We start from the raw sequence: 21,866 nt of genomic DNA on the forward strand, positions 1-21,866 counted from the left end.
AGCAGCAGAATGGCAAACGAATCGAATAGATAATGGTTTGTTGTCTGCGGCAGGCCTAGAAATCTGATCTGAAAACTTAAAGCCAGTGCTTTAAATAAATATAGGCGCCCCATACTTGCCCCTAGAAAAAGGGTTCTTCGACTTAGGGAGCACAGATTCGATAGAGTAATCCACAACATAAATTTACCCAACCCATACTTGGTTTTAAATAAGCAAAAGTATTACATAAATAATAAGTTACCTTACGTCTTTTTTTTAATTGTGCTCGTTTTTTTGTCTCTAGACTTATTTTTTGTAAAATTTTCTTTACATTTTGGACAAACGCAACTAACAAAAAAATCTCGAAAATGCTAAACACCTTTACAGACATTTTCTCAAATCCCAAAAACAAAAATAAAAATAAACAAAAAAAAAATGTTGCGAACAGTTTGTTCAAATTAGCTCAAAATCAAAACAATTATAATTATAAATTGTAATCTAACTGTAATTGATAGAAGGGTTCTTATATATACGTTTTTTTTATAATTTTGCATAATTTGCCTAACATATAAAATATTGAAATAAAATATTAATAAAAAGAATCCAACGAACTAATTGTTTTTTTTACTTGGGACTCAACAAGTGCTAAAGGTCACATTTTGAAATATGGAAATATATATACAGAAATCACTTGGCACTCCGACATTTCCGTTGGTGACGCAGAATGTCGATCTTTGACAACCGCAAGCTGCTTTTGCAGGTTTTGCAATAATAGCCATCGGACGATTGTGAGGCGGAGCTTTCGGATGCAGCGGGTTGTCCATCTTTGGCAGATGCGACCGGACTATCGGGCTTGGGGTTACGATCTTTTGTCCTGCGACCCTTACAATGTGGTCGATGGACCAGCTGCTCTAGCACATCAAACTCCTCCAGCTCAAAATCGCATCGCGTGCAGCTCCATGGCTTCGTGCGGAGTTCCGCGTCCATGGCCAATGTCCACGGTTGATCTGCCAAGCAGTCGTATACCACGTGCTCGGAAACATTGAGGCCTCCCTTCTCGGCATTTGCCAGCATAGGATAGTCGACGGCAAAGGGGTTCTCCTTAAGTTCCATGAGTCGTGCCGATGGCGCTTGGTGAGAATAGAGCCTTTTGATATCGGCGGGCAACAAACGCCAAATCGCGTACGCCACATCCAGCGACATGAAGTCAAGGAGCTCGTGCCAGAGCGTGCTGCTCACTTCGCTCCTAGTGAGAGTTACCTCCTGTTTGTTGTTGAGATCTGCAAATTGTTGGGTCACTTAGATTCACCGTTTACGACTGGCACGAAAAAACCACTAACCATCCAATTTGGAGTAGAGCTGACTGCTCCAACGGCGTCGCAACTCGATTGCGCGACTCAGTAACTCCATCCCACTGCCAGGCGTGGGCAGATCCAACCCAAGCCAGCCATCGCAAACAATTTGAGTGATGCCCGCGTTCGTGTCGATGGCAAAACTGAAGAGCAGCAAAGCCTGGGCAGCCGGCAAGCGAATACAGTTGATCAAATATGGCTTGGCGGTCTCCAGCAGCGATCTGTGGATCATTGGAATTAGCACTCTACCATTATATTGGTTTTTTGTATACCCACTGATAGCACAACAGCTGATGGCGTTCACTAATCGGATGCTTGGGCGTATAAAAATCCGGCTTGGGCAGCAGATCACTGTCAGCCAGTTTGAGCAGCTCGTAGTGCTTGGCAAAGTGCGAATTGGGGTGCTGCAGTATAAAGGGCTTGAGACGCGTGTGAAAAAACTGCTGGCCGCCACCCTTGCAGTAGTTAAACTCATCGCCGACTGCCAACTGTGGGTAAAATCCACTGCAAAGCAGTAATTTCAGCAAGACGACATCGCGATGTCGATCAAGGCGTGCCGATCGCTCCAGCAAGGCCAACTGGCGGTGGTCATAACGCAGCCGGAAGTCAACATCCCGCATATCATCGGCCGGCTCCCCATCCCGTTCTTCTTCGTCCGAGGGACCAGCGCCACTTTGATGGTGCTGCTTGAGCAGCTTGCGCTGACGCGGCTGCTCGAAACGTTTTCGGCGCTTGAGAGCCTTTAGCTGAAGAAGTTCACCATGCCGAGTGGCGCGCTCAGCGCTGGTCAGCTGGCCACCAGAACCGCTGGCCACCACCATGCCGCAGCTTTCGAGAATACGCTGGAATTGCTGGCGCAGCTTGGTCACCTCGTAAAAGCGCTGTTCCTCAATGCCCAGCCGTCGGCACCATTGTCGCGTGCTATCGCGTCGCAATTTAAGGTTCAGCCACTCGCAATAGAGACGCACCAATGTGAATAGATCTCCCTGATCCGATTCAAAGGATTCACGCTCGCGAACGCAACGCTGATCTGTGTGCGCGCGATTTGTCAATGGGTTTTGCACGCTCAACATGGCCGCCATAGTTAAAAGCTGCTCCACTTCCGGAAAAACGCATCCCATGAGCAACATCTTGCCGATGGATAGTTCCACGGGTAAATTGGCCAGCGAACTCCCCAGTGGTGTGATTTTTTCCTCCACGCTGAGGGCACACTGTAAATTAAGGCTTTAAGATTGATTTGGGTATTGCTTTAGAATTGCTTTTACATGTTGCTTGAGCGCCAGAATGGTCTGCTCGATGCGCTCTGCTTCCGGAGCTTCTATAAAGGGAAATTCCCTGACATTGGGCAGTCCCATGGAAACCATCTGCAGCAGCATTGTGTCCAGCGGCACGCGATATATTTCCGGCGTGGGATATGCCTCGAAGGAGTTAAACTGATCAGCGGTATAGAGGCGAAAGCAAACCTGCGATTGTAAAGTGAAGATAAGCAACCCATTTCGGGGATTTGAATATTACAGCTCAACTTACGCCAGGTCCTGTGCGTCCAGCGCGACCTTTGCGCTGCTCCGCTGACGACTTGGACACCCAGAACTCCTTGAGGCGCTGCCCTTTGCATGTGGCATCGTAACTCATTTCCTTGACTTTGCCAGAGTCAATTACAAACCTGACGCCATCCACAGTTAACGACGTTTCAGCGATGTTTGTGGAGACGATGCATTTGCGCGATCCTTCGGGTGCATAATCAAATACCTTTCCTTGCTCGGCAATCGCTTGTCCACTGTGCAGCGGCAGCACCATCCAATGCTCCTGCTGTGTGGCATACTCCTGGACGGCCTCCACAACCGATTCGATTTCGTTTACTCCACTCACAAATATTAGCACATCACCGCGCTCACTAGCTGGGTTTTAGTTTTGTAAAGGGTTTAGATTTTAATATATTTAGGTGAGCTACACTCACTTGGATATTGCTGATCGATGAGGCTGAGCACCTGGACAAAGGGCGCCGGATCGAGACGAGCGCTTTGGGAACGCTTTGAGGAAGCAGTCGCTTGTCCTGCTTTAAGCTCCAAAGCTGGTGGCGGCATGTAGCGCAGTTTGATAGGAAACAAGCGACCGGGCACCTGAACAAGTATGGCGCCCTCCTCCCGGAAGAAACCGTGAAAGAGCTCCACATTTATAGTGGCCGACATGAGGATCAGCTTCAGTTGCGGTCGCGCTCGCAGCAAGCACTTCGTCACGCCCAACAGAAAGTCACCAAACAGATTGCGCTCGTGTATCTCATCCAGAATGAGTACATCGTAGCGATCCAGATTGGCGGTCACAGCCAGTTGGCGCAGCAATAGACCCTCTGTGATGAAAAGTATGTTGGTGCTCTGCGTCCGGCTGCGTTCGAAACGAATTTGGAAGGCCACCTTACTGCCGTAGTCGTCAAGGAGCTCGTGGGCCACTCGCTTACAAAGAGAAACGCAGGCCAATCGACGTGGTTGAGTGCAGGCTATAAATATTAAATGGTTACATAGCTTAACAATTAAATGAAATCCTTCAGAACTTACCAATGCTGCGGTAGCCAAAATCGTAGAGGTATTGGGGAACCTGTGTGGATTTTCCGCAGCCCGTGTCACCGGCAACAATGACCACGCGAGATGAGTCCAAAGCGTTTTGCAAATCCTTTCGAAAACGGGCAATTGGCAGGTTACGTTGCGACTGTCTTAACTTCTTAATGCGCTGAAACTTCTCAGCCTGCCGAAAGTCCAGGTAGACCAGCAGGAGCTGCCGAAATTGGGCCTGCAACTCCGAGTTTGCCTCCTGAAGCAGTGTATCCTCATCCAAGCGCAAAGCCAAGTGCTTGCTGCGGTGATACGGCTGATCGATCTTTAGTTCTTCCCTGGAGAGCAGCGGTGGCAACACCGGCTGACCCGTAGAACGCATCATGGCCTCATATTTTCCCACAAACTTCCAAAAATCAGCTTCGTTCTCCACCAGACTTTTGCCCGCCTGACGGGTCTTGGCCTGCAGTAATCCGGATAGCTCCGCCTTGCGATCTAAAAAGCTAAAGTCGACAAGGTTGATCTGCGCCCGGTGGGCAGATGCGCCCCCTTCGCCTTTTCTTGATTTCCGGGACATATTCGTCGGATTACAGCAACTTAAAAAGACATTTCTTAACCGGCGGCGCAGCGTCCAAGAACACAACTATCGATAGACGGTCAGCTGTTGAGGTAGGTGCCAAAAACCGATAACAAAGATCTGGCCCAGAATGTTTTATTTTGTCTAAAAAGCTAACAGAAGGAGTCACTACCACATGGCGCGCTGCACGCCGGATAGCTTGTTGTAGTCAGCCAAGTGGCGCCATACGATTCGGCTAAGTCGATACTTGTGGACAACTCCACGGGGTCGTGACGTAAGAGCACAGCGTTCCCGCACTCGAACCAGCGATGAATCGCGCGGAAAGGCAGCAATTTCAGCATCAGCCAGCTCGCGGAGTTCTGGAGGCAGGATGTCGTTCTTGCGGAGAGAATTCACGCGCAACCGTTCCACGGCGTTCTCGCGGACGCATTTGCGTCGCTTGACATCGCGGATCATCTTCCAATCGGCGTACTTTGTGCGCACCTGCTGCAGCTGTTCGTCGAAAGAGAATGGGTCAAGTTTTGTTATTTACTTGGTTTTCGGGTTTCTTACCCCACAGCCGGCGATTTGCACCGACTGGCAGACAAAGCCCCCAATCCTGGCCAGAGAATTCATATTTTGTTGCTCCTGCCGGTGGTGTTGCTCTTCTTCTTATTCTGTCGTAGACCAACTATCGATTAAATATGGTAATGCCTGGTGTTTTCGATAAGACCGATTGTATCAGCTGATTACGTTGCGTGGTGAACGATACTTTATGGAATATATTTTTAGATTGAATTTCACTACACTTGATAGTTTATTTTAACAGCTGAGCGGGCGTGGGGCAAACTGTCGTGCAAATACATAAGCCGACAACGCGCCGCCTACGCCGCAAAAAACAGTTTTGATAAAAACCGAGACCGCTTTACATAACCGACCTGCAAGAACTTTTCAAAACAAGCGCCGTTATTGCCACTCACTCAGGCGCGAAAGCGATATTTGCCATTCGCCGCGCAACGCACGCACGTGTGCATGTGTATAATTCTGGTTCCCGGTACGTGTATGTGTGTGGCTGTCTCACGTCGAGTAAGAAATTTGCTCGTGCCCGCAGTTTGCCGTTTGCCGTTTTTCGCCTTGTGTGGTGTGTCTTGTGTGTTCTGCTCAGAGCCTATTGAAATCCCGCTCCGGAAGCAGTCGACGAGTAGCATCCGCAACATCGAACCCAGATTCCGGTCAGAATTCGCAGTCCCGGACCAGAGGCGATAATCCACGGTCAGCAGCTGAGGAAGAAGAAGAAGCCGAAGAAGAGGAAGAGTTGAAGAGGAGCAGCAGCAGCAGCCTTGCAGAGATGCCTTCCAGCGATCCCCTGCCGCCCAAGGAGGGTGCGCTCTTCCGGAAGCTACTTGTAAGCCAGGGGGTAGTCCTTTCAGTCTTGGTTTCTTTAAAGAAAGCCTCCTCTTCCGCCCCTCTGCTCTTGGCCGGCTTCGGCATCCATGTGCTTTTTGCCCGGCCAAATTAGAGTGGCCTAATTTGCACCAAATGCAGCAGGAGCAGTCAACCAATAAGAAGATGTCCAACTGGCATGGAGAGCTCTCCCGGCCGTTGTGTGCCAAACCAACTCCCCTTACCAAAGACCCCCCGAAAGTAGCATAACCTCAAAATCGGTCATTGGGCGGGATGTCCCACTAAACCTTAAACTCTTTACCCGTTCCTTTAATTTTTTTCTCCGCCCACAGAAATGCTACGAACTGAAGCAGTACAAAAATGGCCTTAAGCTGGCCAAGCAGATCCTCTCCAATTCCAAGTACACGGAGCACGGTGAAACTTTGGCCATGAAGGGTCTGACCCTTAACGGACTGGGCCGTCGGGAAGAGGCCTATAAGTATGTGCGTCTGGGTCTGCGCAACGATCTGCGCTCCCACGTCTGCTGGCATGTCTACGGATTGTTGCAGCGCAGCGACAAGAAGTACGACGAGGCCATCAAGTGCTATCGCAATGCTTTGAAGTGGGAGAAGGACAATCTGCAGATCCTCAAGGATCTGTCGCTGTTGCAGATCCAAATGCGAGATCTAGAGGGCTACAAGGAGACGCGCCACCACCTGTTCATGCTGCGACCCTCGCAGCACGCTTCCTGGATCGGCTTTGCCATGAGCTACCATCTGCTGCGCGACTTTGACATGGCCAACAGCATCCTGAAGACGTTCATCAAGTCGCAGACTTCGATTGTAAGTAGTTGGCTATCGGGGCACTCAATTTTATGATCCACAATCTCTCTCCGTATTTTTTGTGCAGGAGGCGCACGACTACCGCCACTCGGAGCTGCTGCTGTACCAGAACCAGATACTCATCGAATCGGAGCGTCTGCAGCAGGCGGTGGATCACCTGACCAAGTACCAGTCGCAGATCGTTGACAAGCTGGCCGTGCGCGAGACCATGGGCGATCTGTACATCAAGCTGCAGCAGCAGGAGAAGGCGGTGCCGATTTTCGAGTCCCTGATCCGGCGCAATCCGGAGAATGTGCTTTACTACGAGCAGTACATAGCCGCCCGCCAGGTGACTGAGTCCAGCGCCGTGGTGGCGATCTATCGTGTGTTCCAGGAGCAGTATCCGCGCGCCCTTTGTCCCCGCCGCCTGCCACTGAACATTGCCATTGGCGACGAATTTCGCGTCGTAGCCGATGAGTACCTGCGCCGCGGCCTGCGCAAGGGCATTCCGCCGCTTTTCGTCAACGTGCGCACGCTGCACCAAATCCCAGAGAAGGCGGCCATTATTGAAGAGCTGACGCTGCAGTATTTCGAGAACCTAACCCGTTCCGGGCACTTCTCTCGCGAGGATGCCGACGCCGGGGTTCCTGTCGAGCCGGCCTCGGCGCTCGTCTGGACGGCACTGTTCCTGGCGCAGCACTACGACTACATGCGCGACACCGATCGCGCCCTCGAGTACATCAATGTGGCGATCGACCATACGCCGACTCTGATTGAATTGCTCATCACCAAGGGTCGCATCTTCAAGCATGCCGGCGATCCCGTCGAGGCTTACGTTTGGCTGGAGGAAGCTCAGAGCATGGACACGGCGGATCGGTAATTTAAGCGCTAAAAGAAAGGATTTTCCAAGCATAACCGTTGTTCTTTTTTTCAGCTACATCAACTCGAAGTGCGCCAAGTACATGTTGCGCGCCAAAATGGTGCAGGAGGCCGAGGAGATCTGCGCCAAGTTCACGCGCGAGGGCGTCTCCGCCATGGACAACTTGAACGAGATGCAGTGCATGTGGTTCCAGACGGAGTGCGCCCTGGCCTACCAGGACATGGGTCGCTGGGGCGAGTCGCTGAAGAAGTGTCACGAAGTGGAGCGCCACTTCGCCGAGATTGTCGAGGATCAGTTCGATTTTCACACCTACTGCATGCGTAAAATGACGCTGCGCGCCTACGTGGGCCTGTTGCGGCTGGAGGACGTGCTGCGCCAGCACCCATTCTACTTTAAGGCGGCCAAGTGCGCCATTGAGGTGTACATCCGTCTGTACGACAAGCCGCTCAAGTCGGAGACCACCATTGAAGAGATCGATATTGGTAGGAAGAGTGCAAACATTCAGGGTAACGCCTTGCTTTACAAACCTTTTTCCTGTCTTGTAGAAAACTTGCCCCCTTCGGAACTTAAAAAGCTGCGCAGCAAACAGCGCAAGGCCAAGAAGAAAGCCGAGCTGGAGAGTGCGCAGGCCGCACAGGCGCAGGTGAAGCGCGAGCAGCACCAGAAGTCGAAGCAGCAGGCGAACCAGGAGACCGATCCCGATGCCCCGCAGCTGGACGAGCTGGTGGCCGAGAAACTGGAGCGCACGGATGATCCGCTGGAGAAGGCCATTGATTTCCTAAAGCCGCTGCAGCAGCTGGCCAAGGAGCGCATCGAAACGCACCTGCTGGCCTTCGAGGTGTACTACCGCAAGAACAAGCTGCTGCTCATGCTGCAGTCGATCCTGCGCGCCCGCGCCGTCAATCCCGCGCACCCCGAACTCCACAGCTGCATTATTCGCTTTATGAAGTCGTTGACCAGCGCTGCCAAGCAGCAGCCGTTCAATGAGCACGTACAGAAGGTGCTGGACAAGGCTACCAAAGAACTGATAGGCAGCAAGACGCCCCAGCAGCTGAACGACGAGTTCATTGCCAAAAACAACGCTTCCATACTGCATTTATACGAGGGCGCTCGCAGTCTGTACGAGTTGGACAATAGTAAAAAGGCCGCCGCCATCAAGTTGGTCACTAGCTTCAATCTGAACAAGATCAGGCTGGAGGTAAGCATTTGTCAGCTTGTTAAGTAGCTTATCCTGTTATCCTTCTTGTACTTGTGTGTATAGGAGGCCACCAAAATCTACACAGCGTTGCGGGACGGCGATGTGTTTGGCGAGTGCGAAGCGGAGGCCGCTCTTTACCAGCAGGCATGCCATGAACGCTTCCAGTACGCCCGCATCTTTCGCAATGTCGAGGAGCTGGAGGCCCAGCTGCAGGAAAAGGAGGCCGCCAAGCTGCGCGCCGAGGAGGAGCAGCAGCAGTTGATTCACGTTGATTCTAGTGAACCGGTGTCAGTTTTGGCCACGGCAGCGGCAGCGTCTTAGGACCAAACAAGACTGCTACTAAATACCCACAACCGCAATCGCAATCGCAAGAATAGCAACAACGGCAACAGCAACAGCTACAGCAACTACAGATCGATATGCGGCAATCAATAACGAAGTGAAGCGAACCTAACTAACAACAAAACAAACAATATGAACCAGGAATAAGCTTAGCTCTATAAACAACGGCAACCACAATAAAATTCACTATTAACAACAACAAACAAACAAACGAAATGCTATGATGAACAGGCTGAGCCAAAATCGCCAAAAGGCAAGGCCAAGTTTAGCGGAAGAGTTTCGGCAGACATACAATACAATTGTCCAAGTTGGCACTGTTGTAGGATTTTTAAAATTGAATCAAATGTGGACCCTTGTTGACAACACACTCGCTGGCTTTTTTAAACAACATTTATTTTTTATTATTTTTAACGATTCAATGTACATATAAAGTCGTAATTAATTATACGCAAAATCAAAACCTTAAATCGTAAAGAAAGACACGTCTTATAATTCTAGATAGCAATCTTCGCTACATCGAAATGATGTAGATAACAGAAAAAATCTTGAGTGCGTTAGAGCTCGAGCGAATGTTTTTAGTACCCTTGTGCTTTACCTGCTTATGCAATTCGCAATTAAAGTTTTCAATCTGTCGTATGCCATTCCAAGTTTTTCCGTAAAACTATATGTTGGGCCTTAAAAGGTAATCGTAGAGCACATAAATGCTATTACAATTTCAGTTTTGAAGTATGCTTTGGGGAAAATAGCTTCCGTGCCAAATACATATTTCTAATCAGCTGACAGGACGAATCTAGCTCAAGCCTTTACAAGTCTTTAAATTTCAGGAATTATAAGAATCGGGCGGACTCATTATAAAGCTGCCAAAAGGAACAATTAGGTCAGTTATATCCTAATAGGGAAGGCTAGCAGTTAGACCGCCAACTTATAAAATGAAAGGGAAACGATTAAATGCACGAAGAGTGTAAGAGAAAATAAGAGTTTATTACAAGAAAATATAAAGATGAGTCAGTCTCATTTCCAGGATTTCGTAACATAATCTACATTTTTCATTTATTCGCAAACCAATCCATTATGGTTTTAGCAATGCAGTCTTCGATTGTGGCTTTCTCAAGTTAACTCAAGTGCCTCGCACAGACTAGAAAAGTAAAGTTAATAAGGTAATAATCAAATACATTTCAGAGTTCATATCGTTAGGTGGGCAATAAACCTTATAATACGCAATCGCCGTAGCTATTACTACCATATTGATTTACAATTTATATTTATATATATATATATATGTATATATATATCAATTCATTGATTACGAGGCTTCATCCTCGCCAGGGAAAAATCTATTTTCGCTTGTCTAATTCTGTTCAACTAATGCATTATGTACTCCAAATCAAACTTGGCGCCAATACGAGGTACTCGTTGTTTTCGGGGCCTGATCGGCTGCAACGAAATAGGATGAAAGTTATGTGAATTTGAATCCAATGCATTTGTTATATATAATATAAAAATCACAGATTCCGTTAACGATTTTCGGTACAAAGCACCTTACATTGCGGGTCTACTGACTGACTCACCTGACGGGAGGTCGTTGCTGCAGCTTCATCCGCTTCAACTGCCTGAGCCACATCCGAAACCGATGGCTGTTGATGTCGAAAGGCGTTATATTATGATCACTGCGAGCATTACTTAACGCTCACCTTATCGTTAAGCGATTCCTTCGGTTCGTTCGTAGACTTCTCCTGGAAACTCGAGCTCGAGTTGGATTCCGTGGTCTCCGCCAACGGTGGCTGCTGCGATGGCTGGTTGGCCTCTTTCGAATCTTGGCGTCCGGCTGTCTGAGAACGATTAGATTTGCTAGCACGATACGCCTGAATGGGCACGAAATCTTGTATGGAAGAGTAGCGCGGTGCCACGTTGCCGATGTCCTGCAACTGGTGGAAGTGCTGTTGATTTGGTTGCTGGTAGTGCTGATATTGTGGCGCTGTGGCGTTGTTGCCCGAAACAATCTGTGCAGGAACATTGTTATTGGAACGTAGCTGATTTCCGTCGTTAAAGGCCAACCATGGCATTCGTTGCTGCATCATCATTCGATGACTTTGCAGGATCTGCTCCTGTAACTGAGGACTCGGCTGGCTAAATGGAGAATCTCTTTCCCCCATCATTCGGCCCCTTCTGACCCACTGTCGAGTCCTAATGCGATCGGTTGGCTGGGCCTGGATCTGGTTTTGCGCCTGAGCTTTGGCCTGGTCCTGAGCCTGTTGTTGCTTCTGTGCCTCCTGCTGCCAAAAAAGCGGTGGTTTGGGCAGGATCTTAAACAAAACAAATTGGAGAAATTTAAACACGAATATACTTATTTAACAACTGCAAAAGTTCTCACTGGCATTTGTCCGGGTCCGGGAGCTTGCTGATGCTGTTGCCGACTTTGATTTGGATTCTGATTTTGATTTTGATCTTGAGATGGCTCCGAATCCGATTTGCTCTTCAAACCCAGCAACGACATGAGCGCCAGGGTTTGATCTTGGGGCGAAGCCGTTCCTACAGCGCTTGCAGTTGGCGCTACAGAAGGAGCGGCAGCTTTTTCCGGGGCAAGGGACGAGCTGCCGCCTTTTTTACGCCAGTTCTCTGGCACACTTTGCGGCTTGGTCGATGGACCAGGTGGCCCAGGAGGACCAGATGGACCAGCGGTGCGCTCTCGCCAGTTGGCCACCTTCTCCGGCTTTTCCGGCTGCGGCTGGACTGCTTCTGGCTTGGAGCGATCCCGTTTGGCCTTGTCATCGCTACGCGTCTTGACAAAATCATCAGATATCTGTGTCTTCATCGTGATTGGCATCCAATCCGATCCGGCTGCAGTCATATAACGACTGCTAGTCGCCTGTTGTTTTGGTTGTTGTTGTGTTTGTTGCGACTCTCGGGAGTGAGAGTTTGCGCGGACATCTTCCACCGGTGTCCTGTTCTGCTGGCCAGTCTGCGAAGACTGAGCGTTGGCCTGATTCTTTTGTCCTTGCTCTGAAAACAGAAAAAAATAGATAACAATTAAAAAAAATCCGAAATAAAAAGATTTACCCATTTTAGAACTGCTTATGTTACAATAAAATCGACTACAAAATTATTTGTTAACGCTTGAGCTGGCACCGCTCACTTAGTCGGATATTTTAAAACACAGGCACAAAAATCGAAACAAATAAAACTGGTTCCTATGATTCACTTTTTCAAATTTAAATCAGTACGTTATATACATAAAAAAAAAAAGTATTTTAATAAAATATAAAACAATATATTCAACTGCCTGTAAATGTGAGCCATTGCTTTTAGTTCTTGAAATCTGGATACGAATTGACCCGATTGAAAATTTAGTGTTTGCTCTCAGATGAATATATTGCCTGCCTTTGAGGTTGAGGACTCTTCCTTGCAGACAATTCATAGTAAAGTTCTACCACACACCGTTCGTGAAGATGACCACCAGTGCGTTCTCCGGCACCTTGTAGACGCGCTCCTGCGCAATGCCGTGGATATCGTTGCAGTTCGGCACTGGCTTGTCGAACAGCACCTCGCAAAAGGTATCTACTGCGTGCACGCATTCCAGACGCACTGGATTCGGATCCGTTACGAGATTGATGCCGATGACGGTGCCCTTGATGCCAACTGGCACCATGTAGACCGTGCGCACGATGACGACGCGGTCGAAGAGTCGCACCGGTCGTCGGGGTCGGTAGACCTCCGGCAGCGTGACATTTGGCTTGATCAGCAGGTGCGGCTTCACCTGCAGCTTGACATCCTTGACGGGCAGCGATCGCAGCTCGTCGACGGCGGACATCAGAAGCTCAACGGTTTCGCGACACACGGTCTTCGATCCGCACGCGATGCGCTCGACCTTCATGTGCGGCTGTTGGCGCACCCAATTGGCCAGGGCCTCCACGCGATGCTGGCCCACTTGGTCGGGAAAGACATCCTGCTCGAAGACGTACTTGCCGCGATCGTTGCTCACGGCAAAGAAGGCGACGACATCAGGAAAGCGCTGGCAGTAATCGCTCATCAGCTCCAAGGCGAGGCGGGAGTAGAACCACTGGTTGCCCGTTCGGCAACAGTAGCCGGCTCGCTCCTCGTTCAGAATCGGGTACTTCAGCTGCAGGCCAATGTTGTGCTTGGCCACGTTCTCCATTCGCTCGCGTCGCGGTCCCAAGACCACCCAAACGGTGCCGGTGAGGCGACCCAGCGCACGTCCATTGATGTTCAGCAGGTGGCAGACCTCGTAGGTGTTCAAAAAGTCCTTGTCGCGCTCTTCTTGTAACAAACGAGCTGCATTGACATTCGGTTCCGGACGCACGCGTATGTTGACTGGAGAAAGAGGGGTTTAAGTGGTTACTCCAGCCACTATAAGGCTTGAATGGCTCACCCTGAATGCGACCACAGGAATAGGCAAGCATTGGGTCTTGCACCACTCCCTCGCTGCCGTAGTACGGATTGCCGATGAAGAACACCGTGCTGCCGACCGAGAAGAACTTCTCCACCTTGCGGAACTGCTTGCGCCTGATCCCGCCGGTCACCAGTTCGGCCAGCACTCCCTGGGCGGGATAGCCGGTCACCGAAGTGCTCCAAGTATCCCGCTCCTTGAGGGCTCCCCTCTGACCGAACTCCACCGTGCTGCCGGCAAAGGTGCGCACGTAGACGAGCACATCGTAGTTGGCGAACTGGATGCCCATGCGAGTGGTGAAACTAGTGGGGAGGAAAGCAGGTTAGCTGTGGGGCACGGGGGGCACGAACTGGGGTCAAGACTCAACTGTTCCTGCAGCGACTTGCACTCGGAATCGAAGCGACGCGCGTCATTTGGCGCGATGCCCTCCTCGTCGACGCGTCGGTCTCGCGTGGCTACGCGCACCACCTTCGCCTTGATGAGATGCGGCCAGCCGATGTGCACCACCTGCTCCAGATACTGCCCGGCCACCGCCTCCAGGGTGTCCTCCAATTGTCGCTTTCGCGGCATCAGGACTATGTTCTGGTTGCGGCTCGCCTGCTCGAAGACCTTGACACGATCGTGACGCAGCTCGAACTGGAGGATAAGAGAGGGTAAATCAGGAGCTGGATAAACAGCACTGCACTGGGGGCAACTCACGTCGAAGGGCAGATGCTGCATGGTGGGAAAGCCAGGGAAGAAAACGTGGCGCGCCGCATTCGGCAGCTCGACGCAGACGCTGCGCGGCAGGTTGAGCGCGATCTCGCTGGACCACTTGGCCATCTCGATGCAGTAGAGATGCTGCAGCGGCCCCAGCGGCGGGTGGCAGGCCATCGGACCCTGCGATTCATTGGTGTGCTTGTACACGTACATTGGACCGTGCTTGTTGCGCTTTCGCTCCGCTTCCGTGAGATTCGCCTCGCACGGACGCATGGCGGTCAGGAGCTGGTGTTCGTCGATGAAGGGAATCAGTACGACAGCCTCCCAGTCGTGCTTCTTGCCATTGAGATCGCTCTCGAACTCCAGCGGAAAGAACTCGGCCAGCGGACTGGCGGGATTGAGCATTAAATTGTGGTAGGCGAAGGGCAGGAGTTTGCAACTGGCTGCTGGCAGAACGGCCAAAAGCTGAAAGAAAAGGGGATCATTAAATATGTACATAATATTCAGCGGGATCATGGGGAATTCAATCAACAGATAATTATTTTCATATTATATATTGTGACCCCTATTTAATTGTTATCTTTTCTTTCGAAGAATCTCTCTTTATTTGGAAATGCCGTATGCATTTTAAATGGAAATGGTTATCAGCGTTAAGAATGATTTAGAGCAAGACAGGTATAGAACACACAACATTAATATATGCATATGCGATTCTTTGTCTGTTTTTCTTTCATAAAAGTACAAGATAGTAGAGCTAATTAGCGTTTCAACTCACTTGCTGGAATGGTAGAAAGGGCGTTCCCTGATGAAAGCTAACCCGGACCTGCTCGATGTTCTTGAGGTCGCTGATGAAGGGCGCGTAGTGGAAGGGATAGTACCAATCCCAGGACTGAACGCCGCGGTAGTAGTAATCGAGGACCCACTGCAGCGCGGTCACATAATGATGTCCCAGTTCCTCGATCAGTTGAGCCGGCGACTCGGAGTCGCACTTGAACTTGTTGCGGTAGTAGTTTCGCTTGTAGTTCTGGAACTCGTGCATCAAGCTCACATTTTCATCGCTCCAGTCCTCGTCGCTGTCGCCTTCATAAAGCTGCGAATGGGAAAGGCATCTCAATTAGTAGAAATCTAGACCTCAAACAAGGTAACCAGCTGCTTACCTTCGTGCTTTGATCGATGAGGGCCGCCAGATCCGAATTGCAGTTATCGTAGGAGGTAATTTCGGAAACATCAGCGTCGAATGCCTCAGTCTTGGCATTCATATACTTTAGGTCGTCGGCGTGCTCCCTAAACTGCTCCAGTTCCACCTCCGTGAGGGCGGACATGAAGATCTGCAGGCGCCGCAGGTTCAGCTTGCCGTTTTCGTTGATATTACCACCGAGCGTGGGGTAAATACGTATGTACGTGCGGTAGAGCAGTGGCAGGGCATTGGACGAGATGTGCAGGCAGGGCAAGTGGGGTATGAAGTCGTTGCCCACCATGAAGCCCATCAGAACCCAGTCGTCGATCAGCTGGGCCACATCAAACTTGCGCTCCGCAGTGCTCAGCTCGTGGAACTCCAGCTCGAGATACTCGCGCAGCAAGCCCAAGTGCAGCAGAAAGAAGCGCGTCTCTTCCACGGAGTCTCGTTTCACGTTCTTGCCGAATTTCACCTCCTCGCGGAGCACCACAAAGTGAAGTTCGTGGGTGCAGAGGCCCAGGATGATTAGATCAGCATCCAAGCCATACAGACAGTGCCGCGTATTTGGATCAAAGTCCGGCTGGGCCTTCATGTAGCGTATGTAATCCATGATCTTGTGCTCGCCCTCGCCGGGGGTCTCCTGTCCACTGAGAATCACAGTGCAGCGCTGCCATAGCGGATCCGTCGAGATCTTGGTCTTCAGAAAGGCGCGCAAGCCTTCCTGCAACCGGACCATAAACTCCGTGCCCGGCGTGATGCAGTTGCTGTCAAAGCGTTCGTGCTCCCGCTTCTCACCGCGCTGCGCGGCCTTCGCCTCCAGTTGATCCGCTTCGCGAGCCGAGCGAAACCTCCGGCTGCGCTGTTGATTCATTTTGGCACGCGGTGCCACTCCATCGACGGCCAGGAAGAAGAGCTTCTGCGGCTTGATGAGATAGAACAGCTTGTCAACGTAGTTGAAGATATCCTGGAAGATCTGCACCTCCTCCAGATGAAAGTGAATGTTGTTGTCGTCCGGATGCGAGCAGTTGTGCACGATGCCGTTCATGTCCAGGTACAGGTTATCGAACTCGGGGATCTGCAAACAAAGCGTTATTGATCATTGGAGATCCGCATTCGCAACCCATCCGCACTTACGCTGTGCTCCCGCGCCAGTTCGCTGAGGCACGGATACCGCTCGCTGATGTAGCGAAAGAACTTCGGAACACCCATTACGCTGCTGCTGCTTGTGCTCTCTAAGTTCTGTTGGCCGCGCCGAAACTCGTCCTTGGTCAACGAAAATTTTGGTGAAATTGGAGCTGGCGATCAGTGTACCCAGACGGCGCAATGTAGGGCTACACAAACATCGGCCTCACAAACGATAGCCTAACTCTAACGAACAGTGTTGAGAAACTTAAATTATTTGTGTACCTTTAGCGCTGTCACAAACCAATACAGCCTGGACTATGGTCGCACTGACACAAAATTCAAATGAAAACAAAGAAAGCGTTCGGCCACACTGCCACTGTCGAACAGCTGTTTTCTCATCTGTGTAACATTGCGAGCGCTTGTGTTCCAAATTTTACGTAATTCGCATCTGGAAGCCGATTATTGCGAGCAGACCAGCGAAATGTCGGCCCTCCGCCAAGTGATGTGCAGAAGCACCGCCTCTCTGCAGCTGTAAGTTGTCGTTCTATTTGCCAAAAAACAAGGGCATCCTAGGGGTTAACTGTTTTCACTCCGAAACTTCCATTGCAGCTACCAGGCCAACAAGCTGGCCGCCGCCCGCTGGGCGTCCGCCTCCTCGCTGGACAGCGGCCCACTCGATCCCAAGTTGGCACTGGCCCGTCCCGAGGAAGTCGAGCAGCGCAACAAGCTGAGCGGCAAGATCACCGTGCCCACGGCCGTCAATCTGGGACCAATTTCCGGAGTGCCGGACGAACACCTAAAGGAGCGTCGCGTCCGCATCCATATTCCGCCCAAGAACGCCATGCAGAGCGGCACGGACAACGTCAACACCTGGCAAATCGAGTTCGACAACCGCGAACGCTGGGAGAATCCACTCATGGGCTGGGCCTCCACGTAAGTCGCTGCCATGCAACTCCAGAATTATTATCAACAATCGATTGTCTCTTGCAGCGGGGATCCACTGTCCAACCTGAACGTGCAATTCGGCTCCCAGGAGGAGGCAATCACCTATTGCGAGCGCAACGGCTGGCGTTGGTACGTCGACGGCGCCGAGAAGCCCAAAAAAGAGCGCGTTAAGAACTACGGGATCAACTTTGCCTGGAACAAGCGTACACGCGTCTCCACCAAGTAGGCTTAATTCGAGAGCCAGGATCATAGACAACTATTCTTTTTTTTTTGCCTGATTTGTTCATAATCTGAATTACCAAAATAAACAGTCGGTTGGACTAGGAAGTAAACTCTAATTAGAAGAGGTATAAGGTTGAATGCCTGGCCAATTGGAGTGCAACTCCTCCTTAGCTAAAACAGGTGAAATTCACGCTTTAATGTTTTCTGTAGTATTGCCTACGGTACTCATGGTCATCTCGTTTTTGGCCATATCGCATCCTTTCTGAACTGGGACTCCTATTCCTACTTCTCTTTCGGCTGCTTCTGTGGTCCCTGTGCCTCTCCTTGTGTTTTTCATGTCCTTCTTTGATGTTCATTTCCACCGGATGCAGGTCTTTGTGATCTCTATACCGCTCTGTATCTTCCTTATGATCCTGGTACCGTTCTTTGAGCTCGTTATGCCGCTTTGGGTGGCACTCCTTGTGTTCCTTAGGGGTCTGGTGACGCTCTTTATGCCCCTCATGCTTATGCGTATGTTTTTCATACTCCTGGTGCTGTTCGTCATGCTCCTTTTGCCACTGCATTTGCAGCGCATGCATCTGCAGGTTGACCAACTGTTGCAGCTCCTCGTTGATGGTGGGCTTACTCTTGCGATGGCGTCGCTGCTTCTTCCGCTCGCGCTTTGTTACGCTCACCATCTCGGCGAAGGCAGCATTGTCCTCGAACTCCGGATGCTTCTTGGTGTGCTGCAGTACGTGCTCGTAGACGAGGAGCCTTTCGTTTGCGTTAAGTCCTGACTGCAGATCATCAAATGTGGCGGCTTCATTGAGCTGACCTGTATCTTTTCCTATAATACGTTGGATAGCAGTTCTGTCCAGCTGAATGCTGAAGGCGGAATTAGTGCAGCAGGAGTCGGGCAGTAATTCCTTTGCGCCCAATACATCCTCTTCCTTTGCATGATTCTTTGAGCTTTGACCACCTTCTCTTGCAGCCATCACCCCCTTTTCGCTCCAATGTAGGCGCTTCAGGATAGCCTTCAATCGCCTTCTGTTTACATCCACAAAGCGACGCAGTTGCTCCCGATCTTCGACAGACATTTTTTAACCGCAGAATGAGCAGACATAAAACGTAGTGTTGTGAAGGGCCAAAATGGCTAATCAGTGCTGCAGAACTCAGCTTGTATTTACACAGTCCTTTAAAGTGGGAAGTATTTTACGATGCAATTCGCCGTCAGGATAGGGATATCTAGGCCAGGAATTGCCACTCAACTCCAGAAGAGAACGGTGAAGGCCATGATCAGACAAGCAGCTCCCACCCACGGCGATTTACGCTCCCCGATCCTCGCCAGCTTCCAGAAGGTGCCAAGGAAACTGCAATAAAAGGGGGTTAATATGGTGGTCAGATTCAGAAACATTCGAGTTTTGGAATCTGCACACTTACCCGGTTTTGTTGCGATCGATGATGCTGGGAAAGAGGGAGCGTAGGTAGGCACAGGTGCAAATCAGCAGCAAGATCACTGACAGCAGGCTTTGGAAGTTGAACAGGGCACTCTGTGGGTGGGAAATACGGCGAATTAATGTCCGCTTTTGTCGGCAGCAAATTGTCCTTTCAAACCATGATTTTACGAATATGAATCCTAGCTTGGCAATGACAACAAACTGTGAACGAGTGACGTGCCAGATGTTGGGGGCCCGCGAACTGGTTTTAAAATCGGACAGGGTACTGGTTCGATATCCATTTACTAAGATATCGATATATTGAGAATGATTTTTGAAACCATCACTAAACTCTTGAAACCATCAGTAAAAACCGTTTTAGTTACACGCCTGTCATGTAGCTATCCGAAAAAACTGTATCTGTTGATAATAAAGTTGTTCCAAAACATTTCAAAAATCCTTTGTGCACTTGCTTGCCCGGAACGCATTTACTTGGTTTTTGTCCAATTAATTGTGGTTTCAAAGCAGCAGCCACCATTTTTCACCCTGACACTCTCGAGGATCTAATTTCAGCCACCGAATCTAATAATAATAATAATAAATAACAATTTTTTGCAGATGACGGCACATTTGATAATGCTTGAAGTACCGCGACCCGTATTTTATGTAGACAAAGACAGCAGCAGTATGTTTAACTAAATTGCTGTTTAAAAATCAATATTTTGATAATAAAGATGTTTTATTAATTTCATAGCGTATATTTTAGTTACTAGCTTTGCTGACTCTTAAGAAAAAATTAATGCTTTTTATTAGAACCCTTACATGGTCTAACAATTCTAGAAAAATAGGCAGAAATGTTATAATTTGTGATAAGTTTCGTCCATAAAAACCATAACAAGTTATGGTCCGCAAAATTTAGATAGTCGATAGACGCAAAGTTATTGGTATGGACAGATTTCAGTGAAATCGATAGTATCGCTTAAACATCGACTTTGCTACCAGCTCTAGCACCTTTACAATTTGTCTGCAACTTCTAATTCGCTGCGGGTATTGTATTTTTTTTTTTGTGTTACATATAATCCGATCAACTTCGATCGTTCGTTTAATCGTTCTGCCGTTCCGACTGGTGAGCTTTTGGCCAAGTTAAGACGAGCACAAAAGGGCAAAACTCTGCCTTCAATAAAAACGTTTATTTGCTGCCAGGGCTTTTGGTTTTCCCTTGCCTTCATTTTTTCCTCCGTTTTCGTTTCGTTTTCCACTTGGAATTGCGGTGGTGGTCGCGAGTCGTGAGGGGATGAAGAAAAGGGGAGAGGAGAGGAGACTCCCGACCGAGTGCATCCCCCGTGTGCGTGTGTGTGCATGAGTGTGCGTGCGCTGCAAATGCAATTGTAGCTGAGCGCGCTCATAAAAATCAAAAGTATATTTAGATATACATGTATTTATAATAATCGGATACGTTTTCTCGTTTCGCTGCCCCAAAGTGCGTGTGTGTGTTTGTTTAAATCAGCAATAATACAACAGACACACGTTCATTTGCGCTAGTGTGCGTGTGTGTGGAGCGCGCAGCGTTTTGTTGTTAAGTGTAAGCGAGAAAGCAACAAAAGGAACAAACAGGAACTGTAACAACAACGCATTGGAAGCAGAAGCGATGACTTCCAGTCGCTGCACTAGCATAGCGGTAAGTTTTTGGCGTGTCAAAACACGAAAAGAAATACAAATAAGTTAAGTTTCGCGAGGTGCTGCATGTGTATTTATGTAAGTACATACACACACACTGTGGTGTGCTAGTGTGTATCGTTTACAGCGCTGTTAGCTTCTAACACCACAGTAATGGTCATTCGCTTAGAACCAAATCAAAGTTATCGCGAGGTGGAGTGGTGCAAAAGAAAAAAATGAAATACAAACAAGTGTGAACGTAATTTATCAAGTTAATGCTAGAGGGCAATTACGATAAAGCAAAGGTGAGTTGCATTTTTATATGTCCTTTCAATGCTTTTCATGACACATTCACCCACAAAACACCACGCACATGCGCAGGGCGGGCAACTAATACCAATATACCAAAACATACCAGTGAGTCGTACGCGCTAGTGTGCGCTCTTTATTTTTGTTTTAGTTTTGCTCCACTCTGTCTTCTGTATTCATCGGGTGCAATTATTGTTATCGGTTTCTCTTGTACAGAAGTAATCGCTGCGTGTAAAAAACGGTAATCTTTGTGAAATTTGTGCTTCAATTAGATTTAGGCATTTTATTTATGTGGTGCTGAATGAAGGGAACATTAACGCAATTGATTTGTGTTTTTTCTGGTGTACACTAAATGATTGGTTCTCTTTGTGGTTTTATTAGATTTCTTGCTCTTTCTCTCTCTCGCACAAGCACTGGCCGGTGGCACACTCACACACGCGCGAAACACACACACATTTAAACAGAGGCCGCCATTGCTATGCTGCGCAGCTTTTACAGTGTTGCATTCTGCCGCGCAGTGTTTTTGTTGCTCATTGTGGAAGCTTTTTCGACTCTTGTTTTGTGTCCCTCATTCGTTCAGGTGTTTCTGCTATTCTGTTAACATCAATAGCCTTTGCGATATTTAGAAACTATCGGATTTAGGGTCTCCTATTAAAAATAACTTATTTTAGAATTTAACCGTATATGTATATGGCAAAGAAAACATCACATTGAGTTTAAAAATCTAAAAATTTGTACAGAATTTTTATATTATATTTCAGTCATCTAACTTTTTAAACCTTTCAACTTATGTTATATTTTTAAATGTTTTAAAGTGCCAGTTCGACATTTTTCTATCATTATTAATGATATATAA

The 21,866-nt window shown here is 48.9% G+C and overlaps 8 protein-coding genes across 9 annotated transcripts in view; 3 read left to right on the forward strand and 5 right to left on the reverse strand.

The window, feature by feature from the left end:
- Positions 1-581: 581 nt before the first annotated feature.
- Positions 582-4,540, reverse strand: LOC108097408 (probable ATP-dependent RNA helicase DHX34). Of its 2 annotated transcripts, XM_017199665.2 has the most exons (7): positions 3,884-4,540; positions 3,289-3,825; positions 2,859-3,229; positions 2,597-2,794; positions 1,608-2,542; positions 1,320-1,552; positions 582-1,259 (listed from the first exon to the last, which is right to left on the reverse strand). In XM_017199665.2, exons 1-7 carry the CDS (start codon positions 4,452-4,454, stop codon positions 667-669), a joined length of 3,438 nt encoding a protein of 1,145 aa, XP_017055154.1. In that variant the 5' UTR covers positions 4,455-4,540; the 3' UTR covers positions 582-666. The 2 variants fall into 2 exon arrangements, with proteins under 2 accessions (XP_017055154.1, XP_017055155.1); XM_017199666.2 differs by lacking the exon at positions 3,884-4,540 and having other exon boundaries at positions 2,859-3,225; positions 3,289-3,399.
- Positions 4,540-5,140, reverse strand: LOC108097417 (28S ribosomal protein S14, mitochondrial). The gene is made up of 2 exons (XM_017199682.2): positions 5,007-5,140; positions 4,540-4,946 (listed from the first exon to the last, which is right to left on the reverse strand). The coding sequence occupies exons 1-2, from the start codon at positions 5,067-5,069 to the stop codon at positions 4,623-4,625; spliced, it is 387 nt and encodes a 128-aa protein (XP_017055171.1). The 5' UTR covers positions 5,070-5,140; the 3' UTR covers positions 4,540-4,622.
- A 322-nt stretch (positions 5,141-5,462) lies between these two features.
- LOC108097410 (N-alpha-acetyltransferase 16, NatA auxiliary subunit) lies at positions 5,463-9,524 on the forward strand. The gene is made up of 6 exons (XM_017199668.2): positions 5,463-5,838; positions 6,170-6,658; positions 6,726-7,513; positions 7,572-7,999; positions 8,063-8,715; positions 8,779-9,524. The coding sequence occupies exons 1-6, from the start codon at positions 5,782-5,784 to the stop codon at positions 9,034-9,036; spliced, it is 2,673 nt and encodes an 890-aa protein (XP_017055157.1). The 5' UTR covers positions 5,463-5,781; the 3' UTR covers positions 9,037-9,524.
- Positions 9,525-10,019: 495 nt separating this feature from the next.
- LOC108097407 (5'-3' exoribonuclease 1) lies at positions 10,020-16,705 on the reverse strand. Its single transcript, XM_017199664.2, has 11 exons — positions 16,473-16,705; positions 15,319-16,413; positions 14,937-15,251; positions 14,162-14,626; positions 13,830-14,098; positions 13,445-13,764; positions 12,493-13,386; positions 11,429-12,057; positions 10,749-11,360; positions 10,626-10,691; positions 10,020-10,491 (listed from the first exon to the last, which is right to left on the reverse strand). Exons 1-11 carry the CDS (start codon positions 16,545-16,547, stop codon positions 10,420-10,422), a joined length of 4,812 nt encoding a protein of 1,603 aa, XP_017055153.1. The 5' UTR covers positions 16,548-16,705; the 3' UTR covers positions 10,020-10,419.
- Positions 16,706-16,830: 125 nt separating this feature from the next.
- LOC108097416 (NADH dehydrogenase [ubiquinone] iron-sulfur protein 4, mitochondrial) lies at positions 16,831-17,746 on the forward strand. The gene is made up of 3 exons (XM_017199681.1): positions 16,831-16,994; positions 17,073-17,396; positions 17,454-17,746. Exons 1-3 carry the CDS (start codon positions 16,945-16,947, stop codon positions 17,632-17,634), a joined length of 555 nt encoding a protein of 184 aa, XP_017055170.1. The 5' UTR covers positions 16,831-16,944; the 3' UTR covers positions 17,635-17,746.
- A 17-nt stretch (positions 17,747-17,763) lies between these two features.
- Positions 17,764-18,727, reverse strand: LOC108097415 (sex-determining region Y protein). The gene has a single exon (XM_017199680.2). The coding sequence runs from the start codon at positions 18,704-18,706 to the stop codon at positions 17,825-17,827; it is 882 nt and encodes a 293-aa protein (XP_017055169.1). The 5' UTR covers positions 18,707-18,727; the 3' UTR covers positions 17,764-17,824.
- An 11-nt stretch (positions 18,728-18,738) lies between these two features.
- LOC108097419 (protein kish) lies at positions 18,739-19,351 on the reverse strand. The gene is made up of 3 exons (XM_017199683.1): positions 19,224-19,351; positions 19,050-19,159; positions 18,739-18,979 (listed from the first exon to the last, which is right to left on the reverse strand). The coding sequence occupies exons 1-3, from the start codon at positions 19,224-19,226 to the stop codon at positions 18,874-18,876; spliced, it is 219 nt and encodes a 72-aa protein (XP_017055172.1). The 5' UTR covers positions 19,227-19,351; the 3' UTR covers positions 18,739-18,873.
- Positions 19,352-20,024: 673 nt separating this feature from the next.
- LOC108097677 overlaps positions 20,025-21,866 on the forward strand; it is a 32,018-nt gene continuing 30,176 nt past the window's right edge. The window contains exon 1 of the mRNA XM_043209565.1: positions 20,025-20,723. The gene's annotated coding sequence lies outside the window, so the exon portion shown is untranslated. The remainder of the gene's footprint in view (positions 20,724-21,866) is intronic.

This window comes from Drosophila ficusphila, unplaced genomic scaffold (assembly GCF_018152265.1).
Source record: "Drosophila ficusphila isolate 14025-0441.05 unplaced genomic scaffold, ASM1815226v1 contig_197, whole genome shotgun sequence".
In the NCBI taxonomy this organism is placed as follows: Eukaryota; Metazoa; Arthropoda; class Insecta; order Diptera; family Drosophilidae; genus Drosophila; species Drosophila ficusphila.